The sequence below is a fragment of the Geotrypetes seraphini genome, chromosome 1 (assembly GCF_902459505.1).
Source record: "Geotrypetes seraphini chromosome 1, aGeoSer1.1, whole genome shotgun sequence".
Taxonomy (NCBI): Eukaryota; Metazoa; Chordata; class Amphibia; order Gymnophiona; family Dermophiidae; genus Geotrypetes; species Geotrypetes seraphini.
In genome coordinates this window covers 132,453,331-132,470,746 of record NC_047084.1, presented here as the reverse complement: position 1 = coordinate 132,470,746, position 17,416 = coordinate 132,453,331, and the positions used below count along the sequence as shown (strand labels likewise).

Here is a 17,416-nt window from a genome sequence, read left to right as displayed (position 1 = left end):
TCAAAGTCCCTCCCTCCTCGAGGGCCGCAATCCAGTCGGGTTTTCAGGATTTCCCCAATGAATGCATTGAAAGCAGTCCATGCAAACAGAGCTCATGCATATTCATTGGGGAAATCCTGAAAACCCGACTGGATTGTGGCCCTCGAGGAGGGACTTTGACACCCCTGATGCCAACTCCTTCCTGCCAAGAAAGACCTCCCCCCTCCCCTCCCCTCCCCCTTGAAGAAAAAGGCAGGAGGGATGCTCGCTCACTCCCTCCTGCCACAAAGGTGCCTGCGAAAAAAACGACAGGAGGGATGCCTACTCCCCCCTCCCCTCCCCGAAGAAAAAGGCAGGAGGGATGCCTACTCCCTCCTGCCCCTCCTCCATCTCCAGGCCCTCGTGCCCCATACCTTAAAGTTGGGAGCAGGAGGTACTGCTCCTCCTCTCTAGCGATGACACTGGGCCTTAGGGAAGGCTAGAGAGAAATTTCTAGTTATGATAAAGTGCTTAAGTTGGCTTTAAAAGCACAAGAGAGGAGAAAGGCAGAGACAGGGCGGCTTTGGCCGGCCCTGTTGCCTAGCTGAAGGAATACAGGTTCCAGAGACTTTTTCCTGCCAGCAAGGGGGAGCTGGGGAAGCAGCAGTGCTGGGTGAAAAGGATCAAAGTTAAAGGAATGCTGAGGAACTTTTTTGGCCATTCAAATACTGACCAGTGTGTCCGTGCTTTGTGCCCTGGGAAGTGACATTTAAGCCATACAGTGATTCCTAAATGTTTTGTTTTGAACTTGGCTGGATTGTGCACTAGTGGCAGATCCCCCCCCCCCCCCCCCCCTCCATTCTGATTCCCTCAATGACTTCCCTGAGCAGTTGATTCCGATTTCTCCAATTGATCTATTCAGCCTGAGCTCTCTTCTTGGCCAATTAAGTGTGTCTTTCCTTGGTAAAAGCTAGGACAGATGGAAACTTCCATATATGCTTAATACCCTTGTCCCTTAGTAATTGAACTAGTGCAGGGGTAGGCAATTCCGGTCCTCGAGAGCAGGAGCCAGGTCAGGTTTTCAGGATATCCACAATAAATATGTACGAGATAGATTTGCATCTCAAGGAGGCAGTGCATGAAAATCCATCTCATACATATTCATGGTGGAGATCCTGAAAACCTGACCTGGCTCTGGCTCTTGAGGACCGTAATTGCCTACCCCTGCACTAGTGGAAAAAGATCTGCACATCTGTAGCATTTTCTATTAAATATATATATTTTTTTTAATTACAGCAGTTAAGATCAGTCCATTCCTTATTCACGTCTACTCATTTTGCTGTCCTGATTCAGGTTTTGATTCTATCATAATTAGACTACTGCAATTTCCTCTATGGAGGCATTGCAGTGGGATTATTAAAGAGGTTACATCTGAACCACAAAACAGCTGCCAACTTAATTTTTAAGCATTCAAAATTTAATCATATGAGTCCTCTTTATTTTATGATCTTCACTGGCTTCCAATATGGGAGAGAATTATTGTTAAATTATTATGCTTTGTTTTTAAACTCCTTAATGTGTTAACATCATAAGAATTGCCATATTGGGACAGACCTAAGGTCCATCAAGCCCAGTATCCTGTTTCCAACAGTGGCCAACCCCGGTTCCAGAAGAGCTTCCATCACTAGTTATTTTCCTTCTCATTATGGGGTATAATAAAGTTTTTCTTCTGGTATGTTGTTCTTTCCTTCTTTCAAAACTATTCATTTATAAAAAACATTGAACTACTCTCTCTCTTATCAGGCCACATCACTTTGGAATTCCCTTCCGGGTTCCAATTCATCAGTCTTATTCTTATATGATATTGAAAGCCAGATTTATGTTCCATACATCAGTACCAGTCTTCACTCTATGGTAATCTAATACCATACCAATCGTCACTTGAGCATGAGATATGATTCTCTCAGTATCTCCATTCACATTAGCACTTTTAAAGCTTGCTTGTGTTTTTCAATTGATTGAATTTGTGCTCTATCCCTATTATAACAGAGACGATTAACGATGTTGTTTAGACCTGTCTATGTTATAAGAACATAAGAATTGCCGCTGCTGGGTCAGACCAGCAGGCCATCATGCCCAGCAGTTTGCTCACGCGGTGGACCTTAGGTCAAAGACCAGTTCCCTATTTGAATCTAGCCTTACCTGCATATGTTCTGGTCCAGCAGGAACCTATCTAACCTTTTCTTGAATCCCTGAAGGATGCTTTCTTCTATAACAGCCTCTGGAAGAGCATTCCAGATTTCTACCACTCCGATGTGATAATCGGAGAGAAACAAGATTTTATGATATGGTATGGAAACCGCACAGTTGTATGCGGTATATAAATTTTTTAATAAATAAAAGTTCTCTTTCTGTACAGAGAGGCATCTGATTTAAAACAGGAGCTTCACTGTATCATTGCTACGATACTGTAAAATGCCAAGCAATATAATATTGCAGAACATTAGGGAGCAGAAATTCAGTCTTCCAAATCAGCTGCAAATATCTCAAGCTAGAATCTGAACATCCCAACAATGCCTCACTGCATACAAGTTATATGAACAGGCCTGCCACACCTCTCAATCCCCTGAAGCCCCTGGACAGTTTACGCTATCATCCTGCTGTGTTTTACCTTCATAGTTTACACAGTCATTGCTATGTCAGGGTGTGCTCTCTCCAGGGTTAAGTACTTTCTTCCATCTCCCCACACATTACCATGCTGAAAACTCCAGGGCCCAGTAGGTCACTGCAGTAGTGGGTGATAGCAGGTGGCTTGCCTGTCAGAAAGAAATCACAAACTTTCACTTTGTTTCAAATGCAGATCCAACTGCATTTCAATCTACTTGCAGGTAAGGGGCCCTTTCACTAATCATATAATATGACTGAGGAGAGAGGGAAGGGGTCGACTGTGATGTGACACAGTGTGACGGAGGGGGGAAGAGGGGTTGAAAGATGCGTTATGTAACGTATAAAGAATTCTTACTGGTTTGTAAATTTGCACGATGCATGACAGTACGTTTAATACTTTACAAACATAATGCGCTGCTTCCTAACTTAATTTGAGCTTACTTAATTAAATAATATCTTAAACACTTATAAGCATCAGTAATTTACATATTCTTTGATGCCTAGGCTGAACTGAAGGTGAAACAGAAACATCCTCTAAACACATGCAGTTAGAAATTGTTAAATGGCTTCTGATAAGGGAAAGCTTTAAGGGGAGCTGTAGAAAAGTCAAATTTTGAACTATCCCCCGCTTTTACTAAGGCACGCTATATGCTAGCGCGCCCATTATATTCTATGGACGCTTGCGCTAAATCAGTTAGCACGCCTTAGTAAAAGGACCCCTATGTTTTATTTCACAACATATTTGAAGGGGGGTCAACAGGCGTTATGTAATTTTTAGACAGAGAGGAGGGCAAGGATTAAAAAATCTATAAAAATAACATTACGTAATAAGTGAATGATCCCTAATTGAGCTGGAGCAGAATAATAAGATTCCCAAATGACATTGAAACAAGCTTTGGCAAGGGGAGGAGCCGTAGCATAGGGGTTATGCAGCCATCTTAGATCATCACACTACTACCCCTTGTCCTCAGTACTATCATTTTTTAATGTACCGTATTTTTCGCTCCTTAAGACGCACCTGACCACAAGACGCACCCTAGATTTAGAGGAGGAAAACAAGAAAAAAATAATTCTGAACCAAATTCTCCCTGCCAGGCTCTGCACCCAACCCCACACTCCTTGCCAAGCTCTGCACCCTAACCCCCCTCCCTGCCAGGCTCTGTACCCTGTCCCCCCTCTTGTGGTCTAGTGGTAGGCTGGGATAGGGCACAGGGCAGGCAGGGAGGTCTGTTTCCTGCTCAGCTTTGGAAAATGCACATCTCTAATACCTTTACATTTTTATTTCCTCTTTTTTTATTTAAAGCAATTCACATGTCCAGCACAAGGCCTCTTGCCTCAGCTGTACATTTGTTGTAAATTTAAATTAGTGATTAACTGACTATAATTCCAGCAGGAGGACCCCCTTCCCCGGTATCTTTCTGCAGGGCCCCCCTCCCCCTTCCCTAACTTCCCCTGGTGCCTTTCTACAGGACCCCCTCCGGTACCTTTATGCAATCCTGGCAGTCCAGCGCTGCATCGGCAGCCCCCCCTGCTGGACGGCCGCCTGAGTCCCCATCTGTCGCAGCAGTGAGAGGCAGGCGCGAACCCCAAGTGTGCCTACCTGGTCCCTCGCTGCCACCTGAATGTCCAGTGCTATTCGGCAGGCTCCCCATCTATCACCATTTGTCTTTCGAGTCTTCATCTGTTGCGGCAGTGAGAGGCAGGCGCGAGCCCCAAGTGCACTTGCCTGGTCCCGCGCCGCCGCCCGAATGTACAGCGCTGCATCGGCAGGCTCACCCATCTGCTGCAGAAGTGAAAGGCAGGCACAAGCCCCGAGCGCGCCTGCTTGGTCCCATGCCACCACTCGAATGGTGCCGTCAGCTCCCGCTAGTCTCACGAGAACCAACGGCACCATTTGGGCGGCGGCGCAGGATCAGACAGGCACACCTGCCTTTCACTTCCACAGCAGATGGGGGAGCCTGCCGATGCAGCGCTGGACATTCGGGCGGCGGTGTGGGACCAGGCAGGCGCACTCGGGGCTCGCGCCTGCCTCTCACTGCCTTAACAGCTGAAGACTCGAGAGACAAATGGTGACAGATGGGGAGACTGTCGAATCAGCACTGGACATCCAGGCGGCGTCGCGGGACCAGGCAGGCATGCTTGGGGCTCGCGCCTGCCTCTCACTGCCGCCGCAGATGAAGACTCAGTTGGCCGTCCAGCAGGGGACCAGGATTACATAAAAGGGGTGGTATTCGCTGCATAAGACGCACCCTTATTTCCACCCACTTTTGGGGGGGAAAAAGTGCGTCTTATGGAGCAAAAAATACGGTAGTTAAAATAAAAACTGCTAGTCATTCATTTCCCAGTTTCATTTTTGTCAGTGTAGAATCTTCCAGATTAATGATTTAAATCAATCCACCCAAATTTTGGTCACTGCAAGAAAACAATAAAATCCCATACAGCAAGACACTTTGAACAGATTTTACTTCCACCAACCTATCATAGACAATAATGATGGATGACACAAATACCTAATTTGAACTTTAAACACAATCTTAATATTTGATTGTTGATAAAATATGAATCCTTATTTTTTGTCGTCAGGTTGAAAAAGGTTGAAAATCAATTTATTAGGTATATGAGCCATTCATTCACCTCTATAATTTTGCTTTCATTGCTTGCCAGTTCCGCAGATCCCGTCAGTTATTCATAGCCCAGTACAAAGTATTCTAGTACAATTTAAAAAAGAAAAACAGTGATGTATTTCAAATGTGATCCTAATCATTTTAATTCTACTTAATTATCATCCTCTATAATAAAACCCTATGCGTACTTAGGAGGCCGTGATCCCTGCTGCCGTGATGTGTACCTCCTTGGCCGCATTCCATTTGCGGCACGTGGAGCGGCTTGGGGCGGCTTGCGGCACATGCGCCAGCTTGGGGCGGCTTGCAGCGCTTGCGGCTTGGGGCATGTGCAGTGGATTGAGCGGCGGTTTGTCTCAGCAATGACTGTGAGGTGTCCCATGCTAGTAAGAAGTGGAGGGGGAGAGGGAAAGGGGCTAATTTGGGGGGAGGGGTATGCTGGGGGCTGCCTGGGCTAGCAGATGCTGGACAGGGAGAGCAGGGAAAGGAAAAGGGGTACTACTGGACATGGAGAGCAGGGAAGGGGTGCTGCTGGACAGGTATTGATGGACAGGGGGGAGCAGGGAAGTGGTGCTGCTGGACGGGGGGAGGTAAAACGAAGGGAGAAGGGCTGCTGCTGGACAGGGGGAGCAGGCAAGGGGTGGTGGTGAACACTGGGGAGGTAAAAGGAAGGGAGAAGGGCTACTGCTGGACAGGGGGAGCAGGCAAGAGGTGGTGGTGGGAAGCCGAGGAAAGAGAGAGTCAGAAAGAAAGAAAGACAGACAGACAGACAGACAACGGCCAAGGAGAGAGAGAAAAAGAAAGACACACACACACATCTATTCTAGCACCCGTTAATGTAACGGGCTTAAAGACTAGTTATTAGATAAATGTATAACCTCTGCTGTGATGAAATTCCACAGCTCCTCTCTCTATTCATTAAGCGTGGAATCTTGTGTACACTGGATTTAATCTTTCAACATAAATACATATTAAACCTTTTTAATCTTTCATGACAGAATACAATTTCTCTGTGCTTTGAGCAAAGAAAAAGGCTAACTAAAAACAAAGGATTTTTACAAACATACGTGTCTTCAGTTCAGGAGATGGATATAAATATTTCAAACACATATACCTTTGGCTAGCATTAATTTATTCTGCTGTACATACTCTAGCATTACAATAATGTTAAACTAAATATTTTTTTTGATTCAGCTATCTTCTTCTTAGAAGCAGAAACATAGAAACATGATGTCAGATAAAGGCCAAATAGCCCACCCAGTCTGCCCATACACAGCATTCACTATCTCTTCCTCTCAAGTTTCAAGTTTATTTAAGATTTCTTATGCTGCCCAATCAGCCTTCTAGGCGGTGTACAATGTCATAAAAACATGAATTGACTAAAAAAAACAAACATATTTAAGATGACAGAACATTAAAAACAATAATAATTATTAAAAACATTTTAAAAACAAAGACAAACAAGAACAAAAGGGAAAAAAGGGCAAGAACTACAATAATCAAGTGCCTGTCCCACACTTTTCTGAATTCATTCCACCACCTCTACTGGGAGACTGTTCCACACACATCTACCACCCTTTTGGTTCCTTTCAAATGAAAGACTCGCCTATATGTTAGTAATTTGTAATTTTTCTTTAAAATCTAGAATAGTACCAGAAGACGGGAAGGTGGCCAACATGATGCTGATTTTTAAAAAGGGTTCCAAAGGTGATCTAGGAAATTATAGACCAGTGAGTTTGACGTCGGTGCCAGGCAAAGTGGTAGAGACTATTATAAAGAACAAAATTACAGAACATACATGTATTGAGAGAAACTCAACATGGACTTAGTTAAGGGGAATCTTGTCTCACTAATCTTTAAAGGGGTGAAAGAGCATGTGGATAAAGGTGAACCAGTTGATATTGAGTATTTGAATTTTCAAAAGATATTTGACAAAGTACCTCATGGAAGACTTCTGAGTAAATTAGAAAGTCATGGATTGAGAACTGGTTGAAAGACAGAAAACAGAGAGTAGGTTTAAATGGTCAATATTCTCAATGAAGAAGGGTAAATAGTGGGGTTCCCCAGGTGTCTGCTGGGACATATTTATCAATGATCTAGAGATGGGAATAACTAGTGAGATAATTAAATCGTTCAGAAAAGAAATAAAAACCCTGCTATTCAAGAAATCCTTGAAGACAAACTAACATCCAAGACTCATCCCAATTCTCTGAAGCAACCCGCTGTACTCTTCAGTTCCTCTGGAAATGGCCAGAAAACTCCTTTTGTAATCCTCCTTGAACCGCAAGGTAATGGCGGAATAGAAATCACTAATGTAATGTAAATTTGCTGATGACACAAAGTTGTTCAAAGCTGTTAAAATGCAGGAGGATTATGAAAAATTGCAAGAGGACCCTGTGAGACTGGAAGATTGGGCATCAAAATGGCAGATGATGTTTAATGTGAGCAAGTGTAAAGTGATGCATATGGGAAAGAGGAAGCTGAACTATAGCTATGTGATGCTGGGTTCTATGTTAGGAGTCACTGCTCAGGAAGAGGATACATTGAAACCCTCAGCTCAATGTGTGGCGGTGGCTAAGAAAGCAAATAGAATTTTAGGCATTATCAGGAAAGGAATGGAAAACAAAGATAAAAATATTATAATGCCCTTGAATTGTTCTATGGTACAGCACAACTTGAATACTGTGTGCAGTTCTGATCGCCATATCTCAAAAGATATAGTGGAATTAAAAAAGATCCAAAGAAGGGTGATAAAAATGATAAAAGGAATAGGGTGACTTCCTTATGAAGAAAGGCTAAAGTGGCAAGGGCTCTACAACTTGGAGAAGAAACGGCTCAGGGGTAATATGAGAGAGGTCTATAAAATAATGAGTGGAGTGGAAAGGGTAGATGTGAATCACTTGTTTACTCTTTCCAAAAATACTAGGACTACGGAGCATGTGATTAAGCTACTAAGTAGTAGATTTAAAACAAACCAGAAAAAATATTTCTTCACACAACGTGTAATTAAACTCTGGAATTTGTTGCCAAAAAATGTGGTGAAATCAGTTAGCTTAGAGGGGTTTAAAAAAGGCTTGGATAATTTCCTAAAAGAAGTCCATAGGCCATTATTGAGATGACTTGAGGAAATTCACTGCTTATTCTTAGGATAAGTAGCAGAAAATCTGTTTTACTGCTTGGGATCTAGCTAGGTACTTGGGACCTGGGTCAGTCACTGTTGGAAACAGGATTCTAGGCTTGATGGACCTTCGGTCTATCCCAGTACGGCAATTCTTATATTCTTATGAGGACAGAGCTTGCAGGGATGGGGTAGGGACAGGGACGGGAAAAGAATGGAGATAGATCTTGCAGGGATGTGGACAAATTTGTCCTCATGCCATTCTCTAATCCATACCCAAGGTAGAACACACAGATCCTATGGCCAGGAGTTTAGGACCTGTGGAAGGCCCTCCTGAAGGAAAACATGGGATCAGAATTCCAAACCTAAGCATGAAAACTTGAGCCAAGGCCACCAAAGCTTTTTCTTCATAGAAGACAAAGTGTTCCCCTATTCTTCCAAAAGTAGGAGAAACTAATTGCCCTTCCGTTCAACATTTGCAGATGTGTCCATAAATACAGAGTCCTAGCTCTGAATTCACCTGCCTAAATAAAACAGAAAAGAACTCCATCATGAAAAGAAAAGCCAAACTGGCTATACATCTCCATTCCTTCCCCAGAGAAAAGGTGGGGGGTGGAGGTGTGAGGAGGTTCCTAACTCCTCCGCTAGTTGAGGCTACAAGGGGCCCTTGCCAGTGTAGATGAGACTCAGGGCCAAGGAGGAAGCAGTCCTTCAAGCTCAATCAAAGGAAAGAATGAACCCTAAGAATTCCCACAGGCCAGGAACTCAATAACAGGGGTGAAGGCTATAGACTGAGCATTGAGGAACTGGATCTTGTCTGCAGAATCCTACTGCACCATTTGATGTAGGCAAAGAAATATTTGCAACTTCCAGGGCAGCACAACTCCTTGTATTAATGATAAAGTCACTGACAGTTTAGTAATCTGTGAATCCATCTGCTGGCTGAAGGGCAAAATCCACTCATCTGGACTAGTCTAACAGGATGATAAGGAAAATGTCATTTATTCATGCAGACTGCAAGTGTAAACAGTGATTTCAGAAAGCCATTACGTACATGTGGTACATAATGTAAACTGAGGTGGTCAAGCCACATCAATTTCAAGGGAGAATGATATGGGCATGATTTGAGCAGGCCATACATTTATACAAGGGAATTGCTGTATATTCAAACACATTTAACTAATGGGTTTTGCACCAGCCTGGAGGCACATGCAAATTTTTTGTTTGTTTTGCTAGGTCAGGGGTAGGCAATTCCGGTCCTCGAGAGCCAGAGCCAGGTCAGGTTTTTAGGATATCCACAATAAATATGCATGAGATAGATTTGCATCTCAAGGAGGCAGTGCATGCAAATCCATCTCATACATATTCATTGTGGATATTCTGAAAATCTGACCTGGCTCCGGCTCTCGAGGACCAGAATTGCCTATCCCTGCGCTAGGTCTTTACAAGAGGGAAGGGAAGAGAATAATTCCTCATACCTTCCTCAGCTGTAGTTCAAGATGAATTACATTCAGATAGGATGTAATGTAAGTTGCCACTCATTTTGCTTTTTCTACACATACGTATTTGAAAAATGTCTGCTCCACTAATACATGTGCATCCTCCACTTCCTTATATACGTTACAAAAGGCTCTACATTCATAGAGTCTTTTGAAAAATTCAGGGGGGGGGAGGGGAGTTGAACAAACCCAGACTTGAACATCTTAATTTCACACTCAACAACCTGTTTAAAATAGGCATTTCAATGTTTAGCATGCTTAAGGTCATAAAATCTTGAAGATGAGATGGATAAAATATAGTTGAACTATTAGCATAATGTTAGTCAAAGTATAGCCATATAAAGGTTATACCAGTTGAAGCCCTGTGATAATGATTAGAAAGTACTGCAAATTTGTGTCTGTCTTTTTATTTTGCATACCTGGCAAAATCGGAAAGCTCTCCAAGGAAATAATGTTAGAGTAATAACATAATGTACTAAAATACTGCTATGATATTGCCTTCATTAGTGGTTCTGTAAGGCAAGGACAGCAGAGGGATGACCATTCACTATGCTGTCATGCGCCCTCCAGCAAGAAATTAATCTCTCACTTCGATATCATGTCTTTTGACGCTGAGATCTGCCACTATTGATATTTTTATATGACTCTAATGAAGTGTGGAATTCAGCTTAATACATATGCAAATTTACCATCAAAGAAGTTCATCTAGGGCCCCTTTCACAAAGCTGTGGCAAATGCACGAAACCCACAGGAATTGAATGGGCTTCGGTGCATTTGCCGTGGGGGAATCACTACTTTGTAAAAGGGGCTCTTAACTGTGAAATTTCCTCAATATTTTCAAGAGAAGGTTTGGGTCATATTAGTGCATCCACGCATATTCGGATGCAAAGGAAACACTTTTTGTTCTCCCAGTTTCAAAACAACAAGCTTAAGAAAATGTTTTAGATATCACAACCTGCAAATAATCCAGTTTTCTCTTGGATCAATATGGCTAATAAAAATCTAAATTACTGAGCTAAAATGCTCTTACAGTATATTCCGAAAAACACCTCACAAGTTCTATGCAAATTACAGACAATTAATATTTTCCAGAAAATAAGCCCAAATGTATCAATTAGACTTGGACACTTCTTAAAAAGAAAAGTTTTGAATGCCTCCTGCATTTTTTCTAATATGAATAGGGAACTGAATTCCAGACGGTTGGCGCATGATAGACAAAGCTTGAAGTAGAAATTATCCCTTTAGCATCTGGGAAAAGTAACAACATACTATCCTCTAATTAATGCTTAATATTTCAATATCTGAATCAGTTCCAACATATAACTAGGCAATAATCCACAACTTTTAAAAACCATCTTACAAACTTTGAAATGGATCTAAGCTTCAATCGGCAGCCAATGCAACATTTTATTTTTTTTTTATTACCTTAAAAATTTTATGTCAGCGTTTATTCTATTCTTTCAAATTTTGAATGTAATTCTTGTTTTTAGTTTGAATGTAATCTGCCTTGAACCGCAAGGTAATGGCGGAACAGAAATCATTAATGTAATGTAATGTAATGTAATCAAAAGAGTAGCAGCTCTATTTGTGGGTTGAATATGAAATGTGCAGTTGTTATTTTGAGTACACTTCCCCCTCCGTATTCGTGGGGGTTAGGGGCAGAGCCGGCCCGCGAATATTAAAAAACCGCAAATAATACTAGCACTAATTCCAGGAACCACTGCCTTATCCCAACAATAAAAATTATTTTTCTCCTTATTTTCAGACAATGGTTCCATACCTAGGATTCTTTTAACTGGAAACAATCTCTAATTCTGACTGCAGTGTCATCTGCTCATTTATTTAATTCATTTTCTATGTTGGATTGCTGATGAGATGGTATTATGGTCTGCATTTTGTAATACTGAGCATTAAACAGCATCGGGGAGGAAACTTGTGGAACCCCACATTCCATCTGTCACCCTACTACCACGTGACACCCTACTACCGGCAGCTACATTGGCCGCCGATGAAGGCACGCGTAAAGTTCAAATTTGCCTGTTTCTGCTTTAAAGCATTACACGGACTTGCCCCCAAATACATTACTGACCTTTTCTCCTTCTCAACCAACAGACACAAGAGAAGTTCACATTCCAACTTCGTTTCCCCCCCCCCCAGTGAGAGGTTGCAAACTGAAAAAACACCATGAATTCCTTCTCTCACACCAAGCAGCATCAAGGGGTAAAGACCTAGAACAATTACTTTTGCCCTCTACTTATGAGGAATTTAGGAAACGTCTAAAAACACACCTGTTCCTAAAACATCTTGACAACTGATCCACTTATCTCTTACCTCTCAATAGCGACCTACTGTCCTTTTGATCACTTTTCTCCTCAACAATGAATTTCCTGTCTAATTACTTCTCTTTCTTCTTCCCCTCTTGAAGTCAGTCAATTTGTACCTTTGCTTAATCTTTTGTAAACCGCATAGAACTTCACGGTATTGCGGTATATAAGCTGTTATTATTATTATCTGTCATGCCTCAGACATTTAACTTTTACCCTATGGGGCTCATAATAATAAAAAAATAAAAACGTCCAAAAAGTGGTCTAAATCTCTCCTGCCATGATCTCGATCCACTTCCCCCAGACAATACCGGCCGGAGGGAGCCCAACCCCTCCTGCCGAGACGCAACCGCGAACCCACCCAACACAATACCAGCAGGAGGAAGCCCAACCTCACCTGCTGAGAGGCACTGAAGGGACAAACTAATATCTTATAAGTTTTCTAACTCTGTTTGTGCTAGGGAAACACAAACAGAGACACAGTTTGTTTTGCTTTTGCTGATATGTTCTGAGATAAGGTCATTTTATCTTGTTAATGAAGCCAGCTGCTTGGGACAATGGAGGTTCGACCCCCCACAGCTATGTTCTGGTTGAGAAAGATAAAGGAAGCTTTAGATAAGACACTGTTGCTAAGACAGCACCTTTAGATTTTAGACAATGAAGCACATATGCTGCTCACCCACCCCCCTTTCTTGTGTTGGTTACTTTTTTGAAGTTTATGTATCCTGTCACCAGATATGGTTTGTACTCACGTCATCTGCTAATACCACTGACCCATGTAAAAAGGTATAAAACTGGATGTAAGACAAATAATAAAACAGGCAATCTCTTTAGGACAAGTCTGAGTATCCTTCCTTCCTAAGGGGACTGCCTCCAGATATCTGAAAAGGCGACAGGGTGCGGGCAAGGTGGTTTCGGAACCAAGAAACGGACCCCGTTCGTTTCAGGCACCTGCGACCCCTCCTGCTGAGATGCAACCGCGACCCCCCCATCCCCGCTAAAATACAGGCAGGATGGATCCCAAGCCTTCCTGCCCACGGCGCCATCCCTCCCCACGAACGCCACCCCAATCCCCGATCAGCCTTAGGCACATGAGGCCAACCAAGCCGGGGGAGGGTCGCAGGTGCGTCTCAGCAGGAGGGGTTGGGCTCTATCCTGCCGGTATTGTGTCGGGGGATGAGGGTGGATCGCGATCGCAGCAGGACAAATTGGGCATCTCTCCTGCCACAGGTCACAGCAGTTCGGGGGGTGGGGATCACGATCATGGCAGGGGAGATGAGGTATCTCTCCTGCTGCGATCGTTGTGAGGGGGGGGGGGATTCTGTAACTGGTATTGTCTTTGACAGATACCGGTTACAGAATCTTGTTTTGGGCGTTTGGGACTTGGGCAATTTTTTGGTTGATAATGTGTTGTTAGTTTAGACGTAGTGGTGGTCTGGGCAATTAAACTGCTGAATGTAGAGGTAGGCCATTCTCAAAAAAAAAATAAAACCTCATTTTGAACGGGTTTTTTTTTTTGAGAATGGACATTTTCCCTGCTGCTACTCTCAGCGTATAGGGCCTTAAGCCAAAAGGAGACAGATGTTTTTTTTTTATGCCCCTCTACATGTTCTAGATGTAAAAGAAAAAAATCTTTAAATCAAGACAGTACATTATTCCCAACACAAAAGCCATTTAAGATTTCTGGGAACAGCTGATGTTCTACAAGATCGAAAGCAATGGATAGGTGAAAACTTGCAATTTAGCTGCTCTCTGCCCTTTGCCTAGAGTGCTTTGCCTCCTGCCCCGTTCAGTGGCGTAACAAGGGTGAGTGGTGCTCGGGGCAGTGGAACCCCTCCCCCGCCCTCTTCTCCACCCACTTCACCCCTTCCCGACCCTCCCCCCTTCCCCTGTACCTTTTTAATTTATCAGCGCGGGCAACATCACAAACTTGCTGCCCGCATCGTATCAGCTATCCCTCTGATGTAACTTCCTAGGAGCGGGGCCCGGAAGTGACATCAAAGAGAGGCAACACCGACATTGGCATTAAGTTCATAATGCTGCTCGCACAGGGAAAATTAAAGAGGTATGAAGGAAGGGAACGGGTGCACACGTGCGGCAGGGGACGGAGAGAAGGGCAGGTGCCATCACCCCTACCAAGACCGTGCCTGAGGTGGACCACCCTCCCTCCCTTACTATGCCACTGCATCCAATGCAATCTCAGTGCTTAATTTTTAACAGAAGCCAGACTAAGAATCGTTAAATAAATCAAATTTTTCCAAATAAATTGTGAATTGTTTAGTTAACAAATCTGCTTTAGTATTAAACAGAGGAATTAATCTCACTGTACAATGGTCAAGTTTCTGGAATCCTGTGGATTACAGGACCGGAAGCAACATTGATTCACTAGAGGTAGGTCTTGTCAGACAAATCTGATCAATTTCTTTGACTGGGTGACCAGAGAATTGGACAGAGGATGTGCGTTAGATGTGGTGTATTTAGATTTTAGCAAAGTCTTTGACAGTGTTCCACACAGACGTCTAATAAATAAACTGAGTGTCCTCGGGCTGGGTCAAGAACTGGTTGAGTGGAAGGCGACAGAGGGTAGTGATCAAAAGAGATCGCTCTGAGGAAAGGGATGGTACCAGTGGTGTGCCTCAAGGTTCTGTTCTTAGGCCTGTTCTTTTTAACATTTTTATAAATGATATTGCTGAAGGGTTGTCGGGTAAGATTTGCCTCTTTGCAGATGATACTAAAATCTGCAATAGAGTAAACACACCGGATGATGTGAACAACATGAAGAAAGACCTGGCAAAGCTTGAAAAATGGTCTGAAATTTGGCAGCTAAAATTTAATGCTAAGAAATGCAAGGTCATGCATTTGGGCTGCAAAAACACGAGGGGATGGTACAGATTAGGGAGTGAAGAACTTATGTTCACGACAGAAGAGAGGGACTTGGCTGTGATTGTATGTAATGGCCTTAAGGTAGCCAAACAGGTTGAAAAGGTGATGGCAAAATCTAGAAGGATGCTAGGTTGCATAGGGAGAGGTATGGCCAGTAGGAAAAAGGAGGTATTGATGCCCCTGTATAAGACTTTGGTGAGACCTCATTTAGAATATTGTGTACAATTCTGGAGGCCACACCTTCAAAAAGATATAAAAAGGATGGAGTCCGTCCAGAGGAAGGCTACTACAATGGTATATGGTCTTCTTCATAAGGTATATGGGGACAGACTTAAAGATCTCAATCTGTATACTTTGGAGGAAAGGAGGGAGAGGGGAGATATGATAGAGATGTTTAGATACCTACATAATGTAAATGCGCATGAGTCGAGTCTCTTTCATTTGAAAGGAAGCTCTGGAATGAGAAGGCATAGGATGAAGTTAAGAGGTGATAGGCTCCGGAATAATGTGAGCAAATACTTTTTACAGAAAGCGTGGAACAGTCTCCCAGAAGAGGTAGTGGAGACAAAGACTGTCTGAATTCAAGAGGGCCTGGGATAGGCACGTGGGATCTCTCAGAGAGAAAGAGATAATGGTTACTGCGGCTGGGCAGACTAGATGGGCCACTTGGCCTTTATCCACCATCATGTTTCTATGTTTCTATAATTAAAGACATCTGTAACACTTATCTAATGTAAAGTTTCCAAGGGGACTTAAACCAGGTAGAAACCACATTAAAATCCATAACAATGAAGGATACTTTGTGGCCTCAATGTAGGCAAGCATCTGACAAGCAGAGGTTACTGGCAATAAGTGCTCTCTGCTCAGCACCAAATCCCCAGTGTGTGAGTTTTTAGGACAGCCAAAGATTTAGGGCTTGATACTCAAAGGATTGTGTTGTTAGCTTTTAGAGTTAAGCTCCTAAATTGGATTTTTTTAAAAAATTGACTGGACCTGAGTGCCTTCATTTATACTCAAAATATCAATAAACTCCAAAATTTAGAAGCACAAAAAGTGTGTGGCAAAGAAAACAAAGTAATATTGGTTTTCATCAGAAAGCTTATAAATCTAGGCAAATGAATGGCAGATCTAAATATAGAAATAAACTCTTTCACTAGGTACATAATATGCAGCAGTACAGGCTGAAACAAAAAATCAGAGGAGGAAAACGTCTCAGAACCTAGCCCCTCCCACCCCACAATGGTGGTTCAACCTCAGAAATAAAAACCTCCCCTGGTGTCTGATAAAGCTCTGTGCGGTGCTGAAAAGATAGATGAAAAGATCAACTTGTCTGATGAAGATGATCAGTGTGCCTGTAGGCAGTCAGCCAATGCTGGTGCCTCTCCTCTTCCCCAGAGTCTCACAGCACACCTGAAATCCCGTGCAGCACACAGTTTGCAATACACTGATCTACTACTACTACTATGAATTATTTCTATAGCGCTACCAGACACACGCAGCGCTGTACAGAGTCACAAAGAGTAAGAAAACAGTCCCGCTCGAAAGAGCTTACAATCTAAACAGCCAAGACAGACAAACAGGATGTCATGGATACAGTTAAGGGGAAGGGTTAATCTGCTGGCTGGGTTGGAGGGCAGAGGGGAGTACAGGACAATCAAGCCATTGTGACATCACTGAGGAGGTTGGCTCTTATTGGTGGAATGAGGCATTATGACATCACAGTCTCAGCTCTGCTTCCCAAAGACTGAAACTCTTCACACTACTACTATGAATTATTTCTATAGCACTATCAGATGCATGCAGCACTGTACAGTCAGTCCCTGCTCAAAAGAGCTTACAATCTAAACAGACAAGACAAACAGGATGTCATGGATACATTTAAGGGGAAGGGTTAATCTGCTGGCTGGGTTGGAGAGGAGAGGAGAGGAATAGGGTTAAGGATTGAAAACTAAACTATAAGGACAAGACATTGGATGATGAAGGGCAGCAATGTTCTCTCATTCTGGTAACAGAAGTTGATGAACTTGATTGTCTTTCTCATGGAGAAATCCCAAAGAAGAAACTTTATTTTGGTCAAATAAACAACAAAAATTATTATAGTTCTCTGGTTATTTCTGAGATTTATAAGGTACAGCATTGCCAACCCTATATGTCATGTTTGTCTGTCCAAGTTAAACTGTAAGCTCTTCTGAGTAGGGACCATCTATTAAATGTCAAAACGTACAGCACTGTGTATGCCTTTGAGAGCTATAGAAGTGATAAATAGTAGAGGTAGTGGCTGCTACAGGAAAATATTCCTTATAGATATTCTGTCCCATAGGGAATACTCCTGTCTTTTGGGCCCAT

The 17,416-nt window shown here is 42.9% G+C and overlaps 1 protein-coding gene across 2 annotated transcripts in view; it reads right to left on the bottom strand.

The window, feature by feature from the left end:
- Positions 1–17,416, bottom strand: part of FAT4 (FAT atypical cadherin 4) — a 320,456-nt gene that overhangs the window by 258,997 nt on the left and 44,043 nt on the right. Inside the window, exon 1 of one of the 2 annotated variants that reach the window (XM_033938746.1) lies at positions 2,630–2,650. The exons of the other annotated variant lie outside the window; for it this stretch is intronic. Coding sequence (XP_033794637.1) covers positions 2,630–2,635 — 6 coding nt within the window. The 5' untranslated portion in view covers positions 2,636–2,650. Of the gene's footprint in view, positions 1–2,629; positions 2,651–17,416 lie in introns of those variants that run through there. 2 annotated transcript variants of the gene reach the window in all.